Below are 22,846 nucleotides of genomic sequence, written 5' to 3'. Positions count from 1 at the left end.
CAGAAATTCAAGCCAGAAGAAAAATAATATTAGACAGAACTGATCAGATGAAATCCCAAGCCTGTGAACATATGAACATGTAAGAGGATTATAGGAGAATCATCTAATAACATATTGTATTTCTTGTTACATTTATGTTAAAAATGACATGAGACGGGACCAAAGACTTAAATATATAGTTTCTCTACTAGATCTGTCATGCCCTAGACCTCTAGGAGTGAGATATGTATGGGAAAATGAGTATCAGGTGGTTTAATCACAGCTGAACCCCTAGTACTTAGCACAGAGTTCCGCACACAGCAGATGGTCAGTACAGAAGTGCTGAGTGACACAATGAGGAAGATCAGTTAAGAGCAATTTACTTCAATCTCTTGAAGAATAGCCGACCAGTGAAAAATTGCATAAGTCACCTTAGGAGGGTGCCAACATCTAGGTTGCTTCCATGTTCTAGCTATTGTAAATACTGCTGCAATGAACAACGGGATACATATGTCTTTTTCAGTTTTGGTTTCCTCAGGGTATATGCCTAGGAGTGGGATTGCTGGGTCATATGGTGGTTTTATTCCTAGTTTTTAAGGAATCGCCATACCTTCTTCCATAGTGGCTGTATCAACCTAGATGTCCGTCAACAGATAAATGGATAAGGAAGTTGTTGTATGTATATACAATGGACTATTACTCAGCCATAAAAAGGAACGCATTTGAGTCAGTTCTAATGAGGTGGATGAACCTAGAACCTATTCTACAGAGTGAAGTAAGTCAGAAAGAGAAAGATAAATATCATATTCTAACACATATATATGGATTTATTTACACGGCAGCAATGGAGAAACAGACATAGAGAAGAGACTTATGGACATGGGGAGAGGGGAGGAAAGGGTGAGATGTATGAAAAGAGTAACATGGAAACACATTATCATATGTAAAATAGATAGCCAATGGGAATTTGCTGTATGGCTCAGGAAACTCAATCAGGGGCTCTGGATCAACCTACAGGGATGGGATGGGGAGGGAGATGGGAGGGAGTTTCAAAAGGGAGAGGATATATGTATACCTATGGCTGATTCATGTTGAGGTTTAACAGAAAACAGCAAAATTCTGTAAAGCAAGTATTCTTCAATTAAAAAAAGAAAAAAAGAGGGTGCCAACAAATAGGCTTTTGCTGAAAGAAAAAAACAACCCAAACTTAAGAAGAAAATGTCAGCATTATTGTCGTCAACTGGTAAAACCAGTTGACAGTAAGAAAGTAATACCCACAAAAAGCAAGGGTAAGGCAATGTGAAATATTTCATAAGTGGTAAGTCATTTAATCATATAAGAATCAGAAGATATTATTTAAAAATAAACTACTAATGAGTGGGAAAAAGGAGTGTTGAGTTGTCCAAACAGACCAAGTCCTGCACACTCTCTAACAAATGAATCCCTACCCCAGGAACAACAGTTACCAAGACATACGGTCCTCTCATGTAATCCCTCGGGCTTAAAAGACCAGGGAGAACTCCTAAAAGAACTAAGCTCTGTAAATCTGGGCTTGAAAGCAGCCAACTGAAGCCATGGCATCATTACCACCACAGTGTCCAGCTCACAGTAGATGCTCATAGCATGTCTGCTGACTGACTGGACAGATTAATAATTGACTGGATCCATTATTCTGAGCTATTTGGAAATAACTCCAATGGCTTTTTAATAGTTGAAATAGAAAAAAGAATCCTAAAATTCATATTGTCCCAAAAAAGATCTGAATACTAAACAAATCTTGAGAAAAAAAACAAAACAAAACTGAAGGCATCGTACTTCTTGATTTCAAAATATTCTACAGTAATCAAAATAGTATGGTACTGGCATAAAGACAGATATATAGACCAATGGAACAGAATAGAGAGCCTGGAAATAAACCCACACATAGGCAGTAAACTGATCTTCCACAAGGAAGTCAAGCATATACAATGGGAAAGGGCCAGTCTCTTCAAGAAACAGTATGGGAAAACTGGATATCTACATGCAGAAGAATGAAAATGGACCCTTATCCTGCAGCATACACAAAAACCAACTCAAAATGAATTAAAAACCTAAACATAAGACCTGTAACCATAAAACCTCTACAAGAAAACAGTGGAAAAGCCTCTTGACATTGGTCTTTGCTATGACACGAAAAGCACAAGCAACAAAACAGAAACAGGCAAGAGGGACTACATCAAACTAAAGAGCTTCCAAGCTGCAAAGTAAACAACCAGCAAAAAGAGAATGCAACCTACAGAATGGAGATAATATTTGCAAACCCTGTATTTAATCATGGACTGATATCTAAAATATATCAGGAACTCTTATAACTCAATAGCAGAAAAACTCAATCTGATTTAAAAATAGATATTTTTCCAAAGAAGACACACAGACGGCCAACAAGTATATGAAAAGGTTCTCAACATCACGAATTATCAGAGAAATGCAGATCAAAACCACAATGAGACATCCCCTCACGCCTGTCAGGATGGCTGCTCTAAAAAAACCAAAACACAAAAAGTAAGCGTTGGTAAGGATGGAGAGAAACTGAAATCCTTATACATGTTGAGGGGAATGTAAAATGCTGCAGTCTCTATGGAATACAGTTTCTCAAAAAATTAAAAATAGAATGAACATATCCAGGAACCCCACTTCTGAGTATACATCCAAAAGATGTAAAATCAGGGTCTCAAGAAATATCTGCACTCCCATGTTAATAATATTCAAAATATGGATACAACCTAAATGTCAATCAATTGATGAGTGGATAAAGAAAATATGGAATGCACATACAATAGAGGGCTTCCCAGGTAGCTCAAATGGTAAAGAATCTGCCTGAAATGCAGGAGACCTGGGTTCAGTCCCTGGGTTGGGAAGATCCCCTGGAGGAGGGCATGGCAACCCACTCCAGTATTCTTGCCTGGAGAAGCCCCAAGGACAGAGAAGCCCAGCTACAGTCCATGGGGTTTCAAAGAGTTGGACACGACTGAGCAACTAAGACACAAACACACACACACACACAAACACACACGCACGCATGCACGCATATTAGTCAGCCTTAAAAAAGGAAGTCCTGCTCTTTGCAATAACACGGATGAACTTGGAAGATAACATGGTAGGGGATATAAGCCAGTTACAGGACAAATACTGCATGATTCCCCTTAAATGGCATATCTGAAATGGTCAAACTCAGAAGCAGAATGGTGAGTTACCAGGGACTGCGCGAGGGAGAAGCAGGAGTTGTGCTCAGTGGGTGCAGTTTCAGCTATGCAGGATGGGTAAGTTCTAGAGCGCTGCTGCATAATACAGTGCCTACAGTTAAAACTGCACGGTACACTTAAACATTTGCTAAGAAGGTAGATTTCATGTTAAATGCTCTTACCCTGATTTAAAAAAACAAGGAATAGGAAGCATCAACAATCTGGATTCTCAGTTAAGAAGTCAACTAAGAGATATTCTACTTTAACCTAAAATAGTATTATAAGAGTTGTCATTTCCAGTGGCAGTACTTGCATCTGATACACATCCTTTTGCAGACTTCTCTTTCCTAATTTTGTTTCGATGATAATGTATGACCTGAATAAATTTATTTTGTTTCCCCTACAAATAAATAAATAAGTAAAAAAGAAACCATTGGTCAGCTAATGTTTTAATAATTAAACATCATTTTTAACTTTTAAAGCAACACCAGTTTGTTGCAAAAGCTCAACACTACTCAAAGAAAGCCACTTTGAGTAGTACTTTGCTGAGCCATCAAGACTTTTCCTACATATTCAAACAACTTAAACCACACATATACATATACATATATACACACACACACACACACACTTATATGTATTTATATATATATACTCATGGCTGACAAAAATTGGGTATCACTATGCAACCTGTTTAAAAACATTTTTAACTAAACTTAAAAATTGCTACCAGAATCTTTCTTTTTTAACCGTATAAAGTTTCAAGCAAAAGGTTTTTTTAAGTCCCTTTAGCTATATACTGGGTTTCCCTTGTGGCTCAGCTGGTAAAGAATTTGCCTGCAATGTGGGAGACCTGGGTTTGATCCCTGGGTGGAAAGATGCCCTGGAGAAGGGAAAGGCTACCCACTCCAGTACTCTGGCCTGGAGAATTCCATGGACCGTATTGTCCATGGGGTCGCAAAGAGTCGGAAACAACTGAGCAACTTTCACTTTCTTTTCACTTTAGCTATATACTACTTTTTATTATTACTTTGTATATTTATAAAAACACATCCTTACTGAAAACATTCAAATGATTCTATAGTATACAGAATTGAAAATTAAAGTCCCCACCTGACTACTCCATAACCCTACAATTTTCCCTTTCAAGGCAATCACAGTTTACAATTCGATTTATATCCTGAAGGATTTAATTGGATCTTGGGAAGCATGGCGGCTGCAACAGACCACGCAGAACCGTGGCCAAGAGGAGCTATCCCATGCCCAAGGTCAGGGGAAGTGGCCAAGAGCACCAGGCTGTGACTACACAGGAGCGGCCGAGAGGAGCTACTCCACGTCTGAGGTCAGGGGCGGTGGCCAAGAGGAGTTACCCCATGTCCAAGGAGCGGTGGCTGTGCAGGGGAGGGAGGGCAGAGAGGAGCTACTCCATGTTCAAGGTCAGCAGGGGCGACCGTGAGGAGATACCCCTCATCCAAGGTAAGAGACACCCAAGTAAGACGGTACGTGTTGCAAGAGAGCATCAGAGGGCACACACTGAAACCATGATCACAGAAAACTAGCTTATCTGATCACACGGACCACAGCCTTGTCTAACTCAATGAAACTAAGCCAGGCCGTGTGGGGCCACCCAAGACTGACGGGTCATGGTGGAGAGGTCTGACAGAATGTGGTCCACTGGAGATGGGAATGACAAACCACTTCAGTATTCTTGCCTTGAGAACACCATGAACAGTATGAAAAGGCAAAATGATAGGACACTGAAAGAGGAACTCCACAGGTCAGTAGGTGCCCAATATGCTACTGGAGATCAGTGGAGAAATAACCCCACAAAGAATGAAGGGATGGAGCCAAAGCAAAAACAACACCCAGCTGTGGATGTGACTGGTGATAGAAGCAAGGTCTGATGCTGTAAAGAGCAATATTGCATAGGAACCTGGAATGTTAGGTCCATGAAGCAAAGCAAATTGGAAGTGGTCAAACAGGAGATGGCAAGAGTGAACATCAACATTCTAGGAATCAGTGAACTAAAATGGACTGGACTGGGTGAATTTAACTCAGATGACCATTATATCTACTACTGTGGGCAGGAATCCCTTAGAAGAAATGGAGTAGCCATCATGGTCAACAAAAGAGTCTGAAATGCAGTACTTGGATGCAGTCTCAAAAACGACAGAATGATCTCTGTTCATTTCCAAGGCAAACCATTCAATATCACGGTAATCCAAGCCTATGCCTCAACCAGTAACGCTGAAGAAGCTGAAGTTGAATGGTTCTATGAAGACCTACAAGACCTTTTAGAACTAATACCCAAAAAAGATGTCCTTTTCATTATAGGGGACTGGAATGCAAAAGTAGGAAGTCAAGAAACACCTGGCGTAACAGGCAAATTTGGCCTTGGAGTACAGAATGAAGCAGGGCAAAGGCTAATAGAGTTTTGCAAAGAGAATGTATTGGTCATAGGAAGCACCCTCTTCCAACAACACAAGAGAAGACTCTACACATGGACATCACCAGATGGTCAACACTGAAATCAGATTGATTATATTCTTTGCAGCTGAAGATGGAGAAGCTCTATACAGTCAGCAAAAACAAGACCGGGAGCTGCCTGTGGCTCAGATCATGAACTCCTTTATGCCAAGTTCAGACTTAAATTGAGAAAGTAGGGAAAATCACTAGACCATTCAGGTATGACCTAAATCAAATCCCTTATGATTATACAGTGGAAGTGAGAAATAGATTTAAGGGACTAGATCTGATAGACAGAGTGCCTGATGAACTATGGACGGAAGTTCATGACATTGTACAGGAGACAGGGATCAAGACCATCCCCATGGAAAAGAAATGCAAAAAAGCAAAATGGCTGTCTGAGGAGGCCTTACAAATAGCTGGGAAAAGAAGAGAAGCGAAAAGCAAAGGAGAAAAGGAAAGATATTCCCATCTGAATGCAGAGTTCCAAAGAATAGCATGGAGAGATAAGAAAGCCTTCCTCAGCGATCAATGCAAAGAAATAGAGGAAAACAACAAATGGGAAAGACTAGAGATCTCTTCAAGAAAATTAGAGATACCAAGGGGACATTTCATGCAAAGATGGGCTAGATAAACGACAGAAGTGGTATGGACCTAAAAGAAGCAGAAGATATTAACAAGAGGTGGCAAGAATACACAGAAGAATTGTACAAAAAAGATCTTCATGACCCAGATAATCACGATGGTGTGACCACTCGCCTAGAGCCAGACATCCTGGCATGTGAAGTCAAGTGGGCCTTAGGAAGCATCACTACAAACAAAGCTAGTGGAGGTGATGGAATTCCAGTTGAGCTATTTCAAATCCTAAAAGATGATGCTGTGAAAGTGCTACACTCAATATGCCAGCAAATTTGGAAAACTCAGCAGTGGCCACAGGACTTGAAAAGGTCAGTTTTCATTCCAATCCCAAAGAAAGACAATGCCAAAGAATGCTCAAACTACCACACAATTGCACGCATCTCACACGCTCGTAGAGTAATGCTTAAAATTCTCCAAGCCAGGCTTCAGCAATACATGAACCGTGAACTTCCAGATGTTCAAGCTGGTTTTAGAAAAGGCAGAGGAACCAGAGATCAAATTCCCAACATCTGCTGGATCATTGAAAAAGCAAGAAAGTTCTAGAAAAACATCAATTTCTGCTTTATTGACTATGCCAAAACCTTTGACTCTGTGGATCACAATAAACTGTGGAAAATTTGAAAGAGATGGGAATACCAGACCACCTTACCTGCCTCTTGAGAAACCTGTATGCAGGTCAGGAAGCAACAGTTAGAACTGGACATGGAACAACAGACTGGTTCCAAATAGGAAAAGGAGTAGGTCAAGGCTGTATATTGTCATGCTGCTTATTTAACTTATATGCAGAGTACATCATGAGAAACGCTGGGATGGAAGAAGCCCAAGCTGTAATCAAGATTGCCGGGAGAAATATCAATAACCTCAGATATGCGGATGACACAACCCTTATGGCAGAAAGTGAAGATGAACTTAAAAACCTCCTGATGAAAGTGAGAGAGTGAAAAAGTTGGCTTAAAGCTCAACATTCAGAAAACTAAGATCACAGCATGTGGTCCCATCACTTCATGGCAAATTGATGGGGAAAGAGTGGAAACAGTGGCTGACTTTATTTTTGGGGGCTCCAAAATCACTGCAGATGGTGATTGCAGCCATGAAATTAAAAGACACTTACTCCTTGGAGGGAAAGTTATGACCAACCTAGATAGCATATTAAGAAGCAGAGACATTACTTTGCCAACAAAGGTCCATCTAGTCAAGGCTATGGTTTTTCCAGTAGTCATGTATGGATGTGAGAGTTGGGCTGTGAAGAAAGCTGAGTGCCGAAGAATGGATGCTTTTGACGTGTGGTGTTGGAGAAGACTCTTGAGAGTCCCTTGGACTGCAAGGAGATCCAACCAGTCCATCCTAAGGGAGATCACTCCTGGATGTTCATTGGAAGGACTGATGTTGAAGCTGAAACTCCAATACTTTGGCTACCTCATGCGAAGACTTGACTCATTAGAAAAGACCCTGATAGTGGGAAGGATTGGGGGCAGGAGAAGGGGACGACAGAGGATGAGATGGCTGGATGGCATCACTGACTCGATGGACATGAGTTTGGGTAGACTCCGGAAGCTGGTGATGGACAGGGAGGCCTGGCGTGCTGCGATTCATGGGGTCGCAAAGAGTCGGACACGACTGAACTGAACTGGATTTCTTAGTGTACACACACACACATGCATGTTTACACACATATATTTTTCAGAAGTATCTTGTGCAGAATATTAGAGTTTATTTTCATTTTATGAGTACTATTTCAAAGTTTCTTCGTATGTAGTGATTTATCCAGTTAGCTATTAATAATTACAGCTTAGTGTCTAAAACTCAGATTTGAAGCCAGACTGCTAAATGGATCAAATCCCAGCTGTGCTGTGAGGTCTTGGCCCAGGCTTGGCCTAGGTTCTAACCTTCCTGAGACCCAGTTCCACACCCTCCTACCCCCATAACATAGGGATTATATTAGGTTGAACCATATGGAAGGCATGATTCTCCTAATAATAGTACCTATCTTACAGTACTAAGTAACATAGCTCAACTTCCAACTGGGCCTCCTGACCCCCTAATGCTTATGAATTCTTTCATTCCAGCCCCAGGGATTTACTGTACAAGAGCAGAGATATCACACGTCACACCAACACCAAAGCATACACGTTAGTATCTGTTATGGACCAGATTTAATCGAGTAATATGGAAAGGAACACTGGGATTCTGGGCAGTTTCTGTCTCAAAACATTTTGGTTATTTAACTGAGACCTTTTGAATGTGTATGGTGGTGAATTTTCTTGTCAACTTGACATGACTTGACCCAGTTATTTGTTCAAACACCAGTCTAGATGTTGCTGTGAAGGTATTTTTTAGATGTAGCAGCGGCTGCAGCTTAGTTGCTCAGTCGTGTCCTACTCTTTGTGACCCTATGGACTGTAACCCGCCAGGTTCCTCTGTCCATGGGGATTCTCCAGGCAAGAATACTGGAGTGGGTTGCCCTGCCCTCCTCCAGAGGCTCTTCCCAACCCAGGGATCAAACCCAGGCATTGCAGGTGGATTCTTTACCGTCTGAGCCACCAGGGAAGCCCTTTGTAGATGCAACTGACATTTAAATTAGTAGACTTTGAGTAAACCAGATAAAGCTCCATAGTGTAGGTGGGCCTCATCTGATCAGTTTTAGAGCAAAGAAGCACAAGGACTTTTCCTAAAGACAGCAACATAGAAACTCTACCTGAGTTTCTAGCCTGCTGCCCTGTGAAATTCAGACTCAAGGTTGCAGCATCAACTCTTTCCTGAATTGCCAGCCTGCCAGCCTGCCCTGTGGTTTTGGACTTGCCAGCTCCCAAATCACATGAGCCAATTCCTTAAAAGCAATCAATCTCTGCCTATATTTATTATACAGATATAGATACATGTTCTGTTTCTCTGGAGATGGCTATCTAATACAAATTCAGCTACTGGTAACAGAAGCTGCTGTAACAAACATTTAAAAATCTAGATGTGACTTCGAAACTAAGCAGTAGAGGCTAGAAGAGTTTTGCCTTGTGGAGACTATTGGTAGAAATATAGATATTAAAGAATATCAGGTGGGGGCTTACAGATTAAAGGGAAAACTACAGAAAAGGGGCTTCCCAGGTGGCTCAGTCATAAAAAATCTGCCTGCCAAGCAGGAGATGTAGGAGACATGGGTTCAATCCTTGAATTGGAGAGATCCCCTAGAGGAGGAAATGGCAACCCACTCCAGTATTCTTGCCTGGAAAAATCCTATGAAATGTAGGGTATAGCAAAAGCTTCTACTGTCTTAGACAACACATATATTGTCATGAACAGGATGTTGCTGGAAATACGAGGTATTAGACAAAAATGAGGAATGTGTTAGTGGCAAATGAAAGAAAGATCATCATTGTTAGAAAGCACAGAGGACTCAACTGAACTGTGTTATGTTGGATGGAAAACAGAACTTGTAAGTGATGATCTTGGATACAGGCATACCTCAGATATATTGCAGGCTCAGTTCCAAACCACCACAATAAAGCAAACAGAGTAATAGAGCAAGTCACACAAATTGTTTGGTCTCCCAGTGTATATAAAAGTTATATTTACACTATAATGTAGTCAAAAGCATGCAAAGCCATTATGGTTTAAAAAACCAATGTGTATACCTTAATTTTAAAATATTGCTGAAAAATGCTAACCATCATCCGAGCCTTCAGTGAGTAGTAGCAGTAACATCAAAGATCATTGATCACAGACCCACTATCACAAGTGTAAAAATAATGAAAAAGTTCCAAGTGAGAATTACCAAATGTGACACAAAGACAGGAAGTGAGCAAAAGCTATTAGAGAAATGGAATCAATAGGCTTTTTTGATGCAGGGTTGACACAAACCTTCAATTTGTAAAAACTGCACTATTTGTGAAATGTAATAAAATGAAGCACAAAAAGATGAGGTATGCTTATATTTAGCTGAGGAGGTTTCTAAGCAAAGTCCTGAAGGCATGGCCTGGTTTCTCTTTGCTGCTTACAGTAAAATGTGAGAGGACGGAGATAAATTGATGGAGCTGCTCAGCAAAAAGGAATCAGAACTTGAAGATTTGGGAAATTCCCAGGCTATGTACAAAAAATGAGAAAGCATGTTCTGGAGAGAACATCAAGGGTATGGCTAGACAACCTTTAAAAGATTAGGCATGAGACTTGTGGATCTGGTCAACCATTTCAGCAGAAATGCTGATAGCTTGGAGGGGACAGAGATGCAACAGGGTAAAGAAGTGCTGTCAGACTTCTGGGATTCCACAGGCAGGAAACAAGCTGTCAAGTAAAGGGAAGAATAACCCTGGGGATGGGGTCACCTCCCCAGTTCCAGAGGGTGGGGTAACTTCCTTGGTTTTAGAGAGCAGGGCCTTCACTCAGGGCTAAGGAGGTGAGGCCACTAAACCAGAGGGTCTAAAGGACAGAGCGTCTAGCCAGAGAATTATTCTCAAGTATTAAAATCTAGTGGAATTTGTCCTTCTAGGTTTTGGACTTCTCTGAAACTCATGATCTCTTTTTCTCCTTTCTGTAATGTAAATGTCTATCTTGTGCCTGTCCCAACCATTATATACTGAAAGAAGATAACCAGTCTGGTTTTACAGATTCACAGATGAGGAGTTCTGTCTCAGGGTGAGTTATGCCTGAGTTTTATTTATACCTGATTTAGATACTTAAGATTAGATTTCGAATTCAAGAGTTGATGCTGGAATGGGTTAGGATTTGGGGAGTATTGGGATGGAATGAATTTATTATGCCTGTGAGAAGGACATGAATTTTTGGAGGACAGACTGTTATGGGTTGAATTGTATCCCCTAAACTTCATATGTTGAAGTCCTAATACCAACAACCCCAGAATGTGACTGCTATGGACTGAATTGTGTCCCCGCATCATGCCACTGATTCATACGTTTAAGTCCTAATCTCCAGTGTGATGTATTTGGAGATGGGGCTTTTGGAGATATTAGGCTTAGATGAGTTCATAATGGTGGAGTCTTGATGATAGGATTAGTGCCCTGATAAGAAGAGACACCAGAGACCTTGTGCATGTGTGTGATCATATTCTCTGCCACTTGAGGCAGCAAGAAAATGGCTAAATTCAAACCAGGAAGAGAGCCCTCAGAACAACCTAACCAGATACACCCTGATTTCACACTTTAGCTTCTGTGTGAGACTGAATTTCTGTTGTTTAAGCCAGCCTATCATATTTTGTTATGGTGGCCCTAGCAGAGTAAAACAGTAACCTTATTTGGAAACAGGGTCATTGCTGGTGTAATGAGTTAAGTTAGGATGAGGTCATTAGGGAGGGTCCTAATGCAATGTCACTGGTGTTCTTATAAACAAGGGACATTTGGACAACAAGATAGACTCACATAGAAGTAAGATGATGCGAAGAGAAGGGAGATGATGGCTATCTACAAGGTTTAGACCCTTCCGTCACAGCCCTCTGAAGGAAGCAATCCTTTCATATCTCTAGCCTTCAGATCTCTGAGACAACATCTATAGCAGATCTTGTCAGCCAGTTCTATGGTATTCTGTTGAGGCATCCATAGGAAATGAATAAAATACCCCTGAAAAACCTCTGAGTAGCTGGATTTCCTATTGAGAAATACAGAATTTATAAGGCTCATACACATGTGGGAAAAGCCAGACATATGTTCTAGTAATAAATAATCCTCTGAGTTGACATTCTCCATTTTAATAAATAAACAGTAATTTGGGGGAATGAAAACTTGCTATGCCTATTGTGATCAAAAGTTATAGACATACTACTATTATTCTCTCTATAGATATTTGAAGATTTTGGTATTTACTGTTTATGCAAAATACTGTAATTTCTTTTTACTTGACTCTGTATTAAACTTAGGTTGGAACTAATACTTGCATGAGACTTGGTATTTTAGAAGCATATTCAATATGTTCCTTTAAAATGATGCCAAATGTCCACATTAATTTAGATATTGGCTGATACACTGAATTATTTTATGACAAGCAATGTAAACTGAACTGAATATATTAGAAAACTTAAAAGTAATATTATCAAGACCTTTTAGAATTTATGACATTAAAAATATTGATTTATTTTTAGCAATAAGCTATTGAGATTCAAGTATTTGGTTTTCAGTTATAAAGTACTTTAAAGACTATGTTAGGAACTAAAGTCAAAGCTTTTAATAAAATCTCCACAGCAACATGGGAAGGAGCAAAGTCCAGTGGATCAAAGGAAATACACAAATTCTAAAATTCAAATCTTAGCATTAACTCACCAGAGAAAGCCATGTTTCTATCTTGGTATCTCAGTTTTTGCTATAAACATAGGCACTTCTGGCATAGATTAACAAAAGGGTATTGCCTAAGACTTATGTATTAGATACACTCATTTTACTAAATTAACAATATTATATTTATGTTCTAAAGCAATATAAGATATTCACATTGGTTGAAGCAGAGAAACAAGTAGCAGTAAATAGAATATGCAAATACTTATTGAATAAGTTTCCCAAATTCCATGTAAAGATAACACAAAAATGACTTCATTTGAAGGATCTAGTTTACTTTCACAAATTAATTACCATGATGAAATGAAAATTTACCTTTTAAACAGGTATTTAGAATTTTATCAGCTACTAACAGAGCATCCTTACCATACTGCATTGTTTTCATTTTCACATTTTTAGTAAGGAAATGTCCTCTATAGGAAATTGTGCAACAACAATGCAGAAGGATTTTACTATAGTTTAATGAATTCAAGATTTTCCTATAATGATATCTTACTAATATAAAGATCATCTGCTAAAGACACAAACACAAAATAAATTTTTAAAAGTTTTTGAGCTACAAAAAGATATAATAGATAACAGTTACTGAATATTTATTACATGCCAGGTACCATCCTGGGCTCTTTATATAAAATAATCTCATTTAATCCTCACAATGACCTTATTAAATAGATATGATTACTGAGTTCATTTTACTGATGAAAAGATGAAGCTCAGAAATGTTATGTCAATTTGCCCAAGGTCTCCCAGTGAAGGAGTCAGAATCATGGCCGGTGACTTGATCAATATATTCCCTATTGCTTCTTACAGATGTGCCTATTTCATTTGTTAATTTTACTCATGTAGTTAACACTCAAATCCTAACTCCATCCTTTCAGCTCTGATTTGGTGATCTGGTCACCTCTGATCAGAAGGAAATGAGCAAGGTTTGGAGGAGGGCTTCTGGAGACAGGCATGGTAAAGAAGCAGGAAACTAAAAATACATAAAGCTGAAACGGGAACTGAAAGTATAGCAAAACAGGATTATTCAGGTAAGAAAAAGACAAATGCAGCTTTAGGAAGGAGTGGGTAGAGAGATGGAAAAGGTGACTACCATTTGCCGAGCACCCATTATGTGCCAGGTGTTTGCCTTCATCGTCTGCTGATCCTCAGATGCCCTGCCCAGCAGGCTGTTCCAGCTCCATTCTGAGGCTCTGAGAGGTTCAGTACCCTGCCCACGCTTGCTCTCATTCTACAAAAATGATTATAAAGGAAACACTTCTGGGACTGAATAGGGGTAACAAGTTTTCCTGAAAAATGTACTAACCCAAAATACCACATTTGAGGATAAGTGAGGTATTATAGCATCTTTTTTTTCAACTTTGAAAAATGCAAACTTAGAAGATCCTAAATTTAGAAAATCTATAAGCTGTGGCAGGGCTAATGGAGGATTTTTCATTTCACGTCCTATTTTTAATTGTCTGGTATTCTTTTTTAAACTACCAGTATGGAGTTTTTTATTTAGTTAACATTCTTTGCAAATTCAAGGCACTGTGCCAAGAAACAGAGTGGCAAGAGAATGCCATTTGGAAGTGTTGGAAACTCAAAACAGAAACACACACACACAATGTTTAGCCACACACTTTCAGTTAGTAATGTGAGTTAAACAGAAGGGCTGGGCTGGACCCATTATATAACAAATATTTTGTTGTTACGCTCCTTATTGCCTAAAGACTATTGTGAATAGAGGAGCAGCAAGAAAACACTTCTCCAAAGAATGAGCTACTCTAAATAACATATACAACAAAACCATTCTGTCCAAGACCAAAAATGTAATAAAGGGGAACCCAGTTTTCTTCTGACACTGAGAACGTGCACTTGTTTCCTTTAGTTGTATGGCAGGAAGCACTCTAGGCCCCTTTCAAGCTGCTGACTTGACAACTTTTCCGTGTGCCCTCCACCCCTGCCCATGTTCCCACCCCTCGCCCAGGTATAAGCCCTGGTGCCCACTCAGGCATGATTACCCCTGGTGCAGCCCTGCCATTGGCGTCTCTCTCAAGGGAAAGAGCTTGGGGTAGACGATCGTGAACATGGGCTCACTGCAGCGGTGGCAGTGCCCCAGCGGGCAGTGCAGCAGCTCCAGGAGGCTTTTGGGTAACGAGACTGGAGACACAAAGTCCAGGTCTGCAACAGAAGAGAAAAATCATGCACAAATAAAAAATGAGATACCCTTGAACTAGGCTGCTTATGATACGTCTCACTGTTAACAAGTAAATTCGGTTAGTGAAAAGTACTGCATGTGGAAAATTTTGTTATCTGATAGGCACTGAATGAAAACGTAACATTATTTGGAAATGAAAGATTTTTTTACACTTTAGACACTAAGAGAAACCCAAAGTCTATTCTTTTAAGAGCAACCTGAGTGGTCCTGAGGTGGAAGCAAGGAAAGAGTAAGGCCAAATATTCTTTAAGAACAAAGACCAAAAAGGCTGTTGGGTTTACCCAGAGAGGGTCTACAAACTTCTGTAAGAGACAGAAAATAAAAAAAGGACTGTGACTGAAGACTGAAACAGACTTTTATTAAGTTCCTCCTAAATCTATTGGGGATTTAGAATGTTTCAAGCTAAATTACATTTACTGAAAAGAATGAAAAGGGGAAACAAAGAAATCAAAGAAAATGAAAAATAATGATTCCCTGTCTCCCTTCTATGAGCTGTCATTAATAAAAATGGGATGTTTTTACCTTAGTTTAGTCTGAGCACACAAAAGAAATATTTAAAGCAAAATATCCTAGTGGTCTGGGCAATCCTGAGCACAAATGTACACTGGATTGCTACTGACAGTGAACACCAGGAGAGAGAAATAGTCATGATGAGGTGACACCTAAAATTCACTCAATCATCTTTGGGAAGGAAATACAAATTATCTTACTATCTTCTGTATCTGTCCAGACTTATCAATAACCATTTTGAAAAATGTAATTTGTTCATAGGTGAATAATTTCAGTTTTCTGTTCAGTTTTTGAAAACAGCTTAATACATTCCTAGGAGGTTAATGTTAGATGTTTTTGTATGAACTTTTCTTTATTTAAAAGCAAGGACAAAACATTTAGCAGTTTTAAAAACACTAGAAATGTATTTTCTCATTAACGTTGCCTAGTGCTTTTTTAAAACTTCTCAGGTCCACTCCATATCACCTAAGGCATATATACACTACCAAAGGCTTTCCAAACCAAGAGCTGGCATCCTGTGGTAATACTGCCAAAGGGTCCTGGAATTAATTTCCCTTTACGTATATAAATTTCTCAGATGTGAGGAGGGTGCAAGGCAAAAACCTGCTATGTTGGAAGAAGTAACAACTTTGCTTTAGGGGTAAGATCTTTGCACATTTTTTTCTTATGGAATAAAGTATCTCTGCCAGTCTTCTCACTTCTACCAAATATGTGTTCCCAAACACCAATTTCTTTCAACTTCAACCACATAGTTTAACATGTAACCTGTTCTTTTGACTGAACACCGTATCTAGTGAACACTTCTCCGTGTCTGTAGGGGTTGCTGAAGGGATCAGTGTTGACAAAATATTAAAACTTTTCTCTTACAAAAAATGTCCCATTGCACAACTGGGCAAATGTACTTAATACCACTGAACTGAGCACTTAAAGATGGTAAATTTTATGTTAGGTACATTTTACCACAATTTTGAAAGTGAACATCAAAGTAACATAAAACACAATCCCTAAGCTCACTGAATAAGAAATAGGGGGAAAAAAAAGAAAGGTCCCATGTACCTTTTAGAGAAGTGTGGTAGGTGTGATGCAGAGTCCTCATCGCCAGCTCCTGCAGAGGCAGGACACGATCCTTCTCTGTCCCTATGGCCTTCACCTCAGCAGGGAGGAAAACAGTTAGTTGCCCTGATGAAAAGGAAAGCAGCTTCACCTCAGAAACTTGAATGGGAGCACCACAGCTACAGAAAGACACACATTCACAGTAGTGTTAGCCAAAAGGAAATGACTATATGTGCCAATAAAAATGTGTTAATCAAAATATACATTTAGAATTTTAAGACATTGCTGAATTGCCAAAATTCTTTTCAAAGTGAACAGATGCTATCCTGGGTTCCTTAATAAAATCTGGCACAGAAATTTAGACTCATCATTTGGAACTCAGCTAAAATCTTCACTGAGGTCTAGGCATTGCCAGTAAGGACAAACTTGGAAGGAATTTCCTTCATCAGGTCCACACAATTTGCTTTGTAAGCTCCATTTATCCTCGTTTTCTTACCCTTTCTAAGTTTATGTTTATTGAAATTTTCAAAATTAAAAGGAACAAAGAGAACTCTGTTAAGTTACAGTACCTTGGTTTAACAGAATTTTTGTGTGGGGAGAACACCCAGCAAAGCAAACAGACTTTTAATGGTAGCAGATAACTTTACTGGGTCCTTCCATAAACTTGTGGAGAAAATATTCTCGGCAAGGTCTATTGAATAAGCCAAGTCACATACTATTCCCTACAGCCACCCATAACCAGAAGGCATAGACATTCCTGTTCCTTTAGCTTTACAGGGTTACTAAAACTCAGGAGTCCAATCTCTTTCCATTTCTGGTCTGAGATCACCAGGTTACCTAAAAGTCTCAACACCTTTCCTCTCTAATGACAAACAGGTGCCAACAAACCTTGACTCTCCAGACACAATATGAGGTAATCTCCCTGTGCTCAACTAGAGACGGGCAATGAAGAAAGTACAGTACTGGAAGACAGAAGCCCTTGGCTTGTTTGTTCATTACACGTTCCTACATTTACTCATTCCTTTAATCAGAAAATGGGCTTCCCAGGTAGTGCTAGTGGTAAAGAATCCGCCTGCTAATGCAGGAGATGAGACGTGGGTTCAACCCCTGGGTAGGGAAGATCCTCTGGAGGAGGGCATGGCAACCCACTTCAGTATTCTTGCCTGGAGAATCCCATGGACAGAGGAGCCCAGCGGGCTACAGTCCATGGGGCAGCAGAGTTGGATACTACTGAGTGACTGGGCACTGCTTCATCAGAAAATATTCCCAGGGCACTTACTATACACAAGTTAAGACACTTAAATTAAGAAAAAAAAATGACTTCCTTCCCTCGAAAAATGTAATAACTATGATATAATTATTCTAATGTTGGGTCAGAGAAGATGGAGGAACTGACTTTGTCCAGGGAATTAGAGAAGGTTCTACCGAGAAGATAGTATCTGACCTAGAACTCAATTAATTTTACTCAGTTTCTCCACTCAGCTCAACAAAAAGAACCTCAGGAGGTGACACTGGCCTTCCTACTAGGCAAAACCTGTATCTCAAAAGGAAGCATCTTTTCAAATTCTAACAGTATAGTTTGGCTTTGCCTTTTTCAACAACATGACAAATTCTGTCTGGCTCCTCTTGTCAACATTATCTTTCTGGAATACACCCATGCTACTGCATGTACTATAGTTTATTCATTTTCATTGCTGCGTAGTACTGGTAAATGTATGGGCTGTTTCCAGTGCTGGGCTATATGAACATTGTTGTATGTATTATTTGATACATATGAGCATGAAATTCTGTTAGGTACATACTTAAGATCAGAATTGAGCTTATTATACTGAGGAGAGATGGACAATTAAAAGATACACATATGCTAAAATGAAATGAAGAGGGGAATGAGAGCTGTACCATTTCAGATAACATAATCAAAGAAAGTCTTTCTGAAGAGGTGACATCTGAGCAGAGACTTGACTGAAGAGAAGCGTTAACTCAGGGGAGGGGAACTCAGGCACAGCCTGGTAGGCGCTTGAACTTGAGGACAAGGAACTAAGAGCTCAGGGAGTCCAAAACAGCAAGAGTTCACAGGACAGAGAAGCTTAGGGGAGAGAGAGAGAATGTACAGAGAGACAGCCCTGGAGACTTGCAGAGGGACCCTTTGACTATTCAGAGGAACACTGATCAGCACACGCAAGGAGACCACCTGAGCCTGGGAAAAGGAGGCGGTGAAAAGATGAAGGCTGACAGCGCCCGGCAACCCCACAGGGCTGCAAACAGCTCTTGCTCTTACCAGGCAGACTTAAACATCGCAATTCAAGGGGCACCAGCAGAATCTTATCTCAGGAGCAGTGAGCAATTAGTGCTAGACTGAACACCATTCCATTCCCACCCAACAAATCCTTAATAGCCATATCTGAAAGATTAAACTGTTTCCAGTTAACTTAAATGCATCCCAGGACATATATTAAGAATAGTTACATGAATACAAAAATATTCAGCACTCAATCAACACCATACATTTCACACTACCTGGCATCCAACCAAAAATTATCAGGCTTTTCAATAAGCAGGAAAACATGACGTACAATGAGGGGGAAAAAAAATCACATGACTGAAACAACCAAGATAGATATTAAAACTGGCAGAAAAGGTCATTGTATCAATAGAAGAAAGATGTGTTGCATCCACAGCTCTCACCTAAAGCAACCAGAAATAAAACAGTAAAGTAAGCTCTAAGCAAATAAAAGAAATAATAAAGAGCATCAAGATAATCAATAACATAGAGAACAGTAGTAGAGAGAAATCAAAGAAAACAAAAAAGCTGGAACTTTGAGAACATTAATAAACTCGAAAAACCTCTAACTAGACTAATCAGAGAGAAGACATACATTACCAATATTAATATGAGAAAGGAGATATTGCCCAGTTTCTACAGATAATAAAAGGGTAAGAAGCAACTTTATACTAATACAAAGTCTTTGAAGGACAAAAATTAGCAAAGCTCACTCAAGATACACAGAAGCTGAGCAGCCCTACATTTATGAATGAAGTTGAACTTGTAGTTAAAAGACTGGAATACTTCTCAACTCATTCTCTGAAGCCACCATTATCCTGACACCAAAACCAGATGAACACACAAAAAGAAATGAGAAGCAATTAGTATCACACATAGATGTAGACGGAAAAAGTTAAATTTTAGCAAATTTAATTTAATAATGTATAAAGTCACTATGACCAAATGAAGTTTACTTAATTAATCAAGATTGTATTAATCTTAAGGAAATAATGTAATTCACTATATTAAAGCCTAAAAAAGAAAAACGATATAATCATTTCAAAAGATGCAGAAAAAGGGTCTAACGAAATTCAACATGCATCTGTAATTTAAAAACTCTCAGCAAACTAGGAATAGAAGGAAATTTACTAATCTGATAAACAACCATCAATATCCTACTTAATGTTGAAAAACTGTTTTCCCCATAAATTCAGCAAGACAAACATGTCTGCTCTCACTACTTCTATTTACCATTGTAGTGGAGCTTCTAACCAGTACAATAAAGAAAAAAGAAATAAAAGGCAACCAGATTTGAAAGAAAGAAGTAAAACTGTCTTTCTTCCCAGAAGACATGACTGTATGTAGAAAGTCCAATATAATCTTTAAAAAACCTACTGGAATTAATAAGTGAGCTTGGCAATTTTGGAGGATACCAGATCAGTTATAGGAAATTATTTATATTTCTGTTGGTTACAATAATCAATTGGAAATTTAAAAAAACTTTGAACACCATTTATAATACTATTTGAAATATGAAATACTTGGGGGTAAATCTGACAAAAGGGGTCTGAGAGATATACACAGAACCCTACAAAAAATGCTGAGTACTTAAGACATTTATTGTGATCATAGGCTAGGAGACGCAATATTGTTAAGATGTTAATTCTGCTCAAATTGATCTACAGACACAGTGCAATTAAAATTACAGGCCTTTAAAATATATATAAATTGAAACTTTGATTCTAAAATTTATATAGAAATGCAAAGCAGCTGGAATAGTAAAAAAATTTTTTTTAATTTTAAGACTTAAAATTTCTTGGTAATCAAAGCAATGTAGTATTGGCACCAAAACAGGCAAACAGATCAACAGAGTAGACAGTGTGTCCAGAGACAGACCCACATATACATGGACAACTATTTCCAACTAAGGTACAAAGGAAATACAGTGGAGAAAGGCCAGTACTTTACACAAATGGTGTTTGAACAACTGTATATCCATATGTAAAAAATAGGAGCTTCTAGACTGAGATGAGTACACAAAAGTTATCATGGAAATGTTTTACAGGAAGTTAAATGAAAGTGCCGATTTGAGAGAATAAAAAATTTAAAAAAAATAGGAGCTTCAACCATTCCTTGTACCATATATAAAAATTAACTCAAAATGAATTACAGACCTAAATGTAAATCTAATTCCTTAAACATTCTAGAAGACAACATAGGAGAAACTTCTGTGATTTGGATTACACTAAAAGCAAGATCCATAAAGGAACAAATTGATAAGTTGGACTTTATCAAAATAAAAAGTGTCTGCTCTCCAAAAGGCCCTGTGAAAAAAATGTAAAGGTCAATTCTGGACTGGGAAAAGACACTTGTGAAGCAAATAAATATGATAAAGGACTTCTGTCCAGACACTATAGAGAATTTTCAAAACTCAGTAATAGCACAAACACCCAAGGAAAAAAATGGGAGAAAGACTTAAGACACCATATCAAAGCAGATATCTGGATGGCAAATAAAACATAAAAAGATGCACACCTTTACTCACTAGGGAAATGAAATTTTAAAATATAATGGAAATATCATTACACACCTAGGATAAAACCTAAAAGACTTACTATTCCAAGTATTAGCAAGAATATGTAAGAACTGAAAATCTCCTTTATTATAGGTGGGAATGAGAATGCTGATCTTTCAAGAGAATGGTACAGTTATTTTTTATGTTTGCCAGTTCTTTAAAAAATTAAACATAAATGTACTATATGATCCAAATACTCCACTCCTAAGTATTTATCCAAGGAAATTTAAGTCTAGGACATTTAAGACATTTTACATATGTTTGTAACATTTTATTGGAATAAAGCCAAAAACTAGAACCAACACAAATGTCCATGAACAACTGAATGGGAACAACCTGCAGTATATGCATACAATGGAATTCTACATAGCAATAAAAAAAGGAACTGTTGATCCACACTATATCGTGAAAAAATCTCCAAATCGTTATGCTGAGTGAAAGAAGCCAGAGTTTCATGCAAAACTCAAGAAGATACAAATCAACTGACAGTGACAGAACACAGATCAGTGGTTACCTGGAGACAGGATGAAGAGAAGGAAGGAAAAATGATTACCAAGGGGCATGGGGAAACTCTGGGGGTGGTGGATGTGTTTATTATCTTATTTGCAGTGATGGCTTCAGAGGTATGTATGTATGTTTATACATACATATGTAAAAACTTTTCAAATTTTATATATATATATATATATATATATATATGAAAGTGAAAAGTGAAACTGAAAGTCGCTCAGTCATGTCCAACTCTTTGCAACCCCATGGACTATACAGTCCATGGAATTCTCCATGCTAGAATACTGGAGTGGGTAGCCTTTCCCTTCTCCAGAGAATCTTCCCAAACCAGGGATTGAACCCAGGTCTCCCGCATTGCAGGTGGATTCTTTACCAGCTGAGCCACAAGGGAAGCCCAAGAATACTGGAGTGGGTAGCCTATCCCTTCTCTAGCGGATCTTCCCAACCCAGGAATCAAACTGGGATCTCCCGCACTGCAGACAGATTCTTGACCAGCTGAGCTACTAGGGAAGCTAGTGGCTAGTGTACATATATACACACTTTGCTGTTGTTGTTTAGTCGCTAACTCAGTGATCCCTCTGAGACCCCATGGATTGTAGCTCACCAGGTCCCTCTGTCCACGGAATTTTCCAGGCAAGAACACTGGAGTGGGTTGCCATTTCCTTCTCCATATACATACTTTAGATTTGTGCAATTTATCATTTGTCAGTGTAGAACTGGGAATAAAAGCCTAACTGGGCGTGGGCTGTGAGAAAATAGAAAGAAGTGGAGAAAATGAATATAGACATCTCTTTCAAAGAGTCTTTCTTTAAAGGGAAGCAGAAAAATAGTGAAGTTAGAGAATAAAAACAAAATGTTATACAGTAGAAGTATACCATGGAGGAATATATACAGCATCATTCAGTTTACACAAAGTTAAAGACAAAACTTGAAAATACACTATAAGGGGATGTATTTACATATATTAAAATCATAACTCAGTGAAAATGAATGATAAACACATAATTCAGAATAGTGGCTAACCTTAGAGAAGCAGGAGGAGCATGCACGGGAGAGAACTTTATAAGGGCTTCAAAATTGTTAGTAACGTCATTTTTTGTAAGCTAATGATACTTATGCACACTTCCCAGGTAGCTCAGGGGTAAAGAATCCACCTGCCAG

General features: G+C 38.8%; 1 protein-coding gene across 15 annotated transcripts in view; it reads right to left on the bottom strand.

Annotated features, from left to right (window-relative positions):
- LRRC28 (leucine rich repeat containing 28) overlaps window positions 1-22,846 on the bottom strand; it is a 195,197-nt gene that overhangs the window by 29,746 nt on the left and 142,605 nt on the right. For 9 of the 15 annotated variants that reach the window (XM_081551297.1, XM_081551296.1, XM_081551302.1 and 6 more), the window contains 2 exons: window positions 16,341-16,516; window positions 14,578-14,737 (listed from right to left, as the gene is read on the bottom strand). In XM_081551297.1, the coding sequence (XP_081407423.1) occupies window positions 14,578-14,737; window positions 16,341-16,516 (336 nt within the window). Of the gene's footprint in view, window positions 1-13,667; window positions 13,806-14,577; window positions 14,738-16,340; window positions 16,517-22,846 lie in introns of all 15 variants that reach the window. The other 6 variants (XM_081551294.1, XM_081551293.1, XM_081551300.1 and 3 more) reach the window with 3 other exon arrangements.

Source organism: Giraffa tippelskirchi, chromosome 12, assembly GCF_054371585.1.
Source record: "Giraffa tippelskirchi isolate mGirTip1 chromosome 12, T2T-mGirTip1v1.2.pri, whole genome shotgun sequence".
Lineage (NCBI taxonomy): Eukaryota > Metazoa > Chordata > Mammalia > Artiodactyla > Giraffidae > Giraffa > Giraffa tippelskirchi.
Note: the sequence above shows the minus strand (reverse complement) of the source record. Positions and strands in the feature narration are given on the sequence as shown.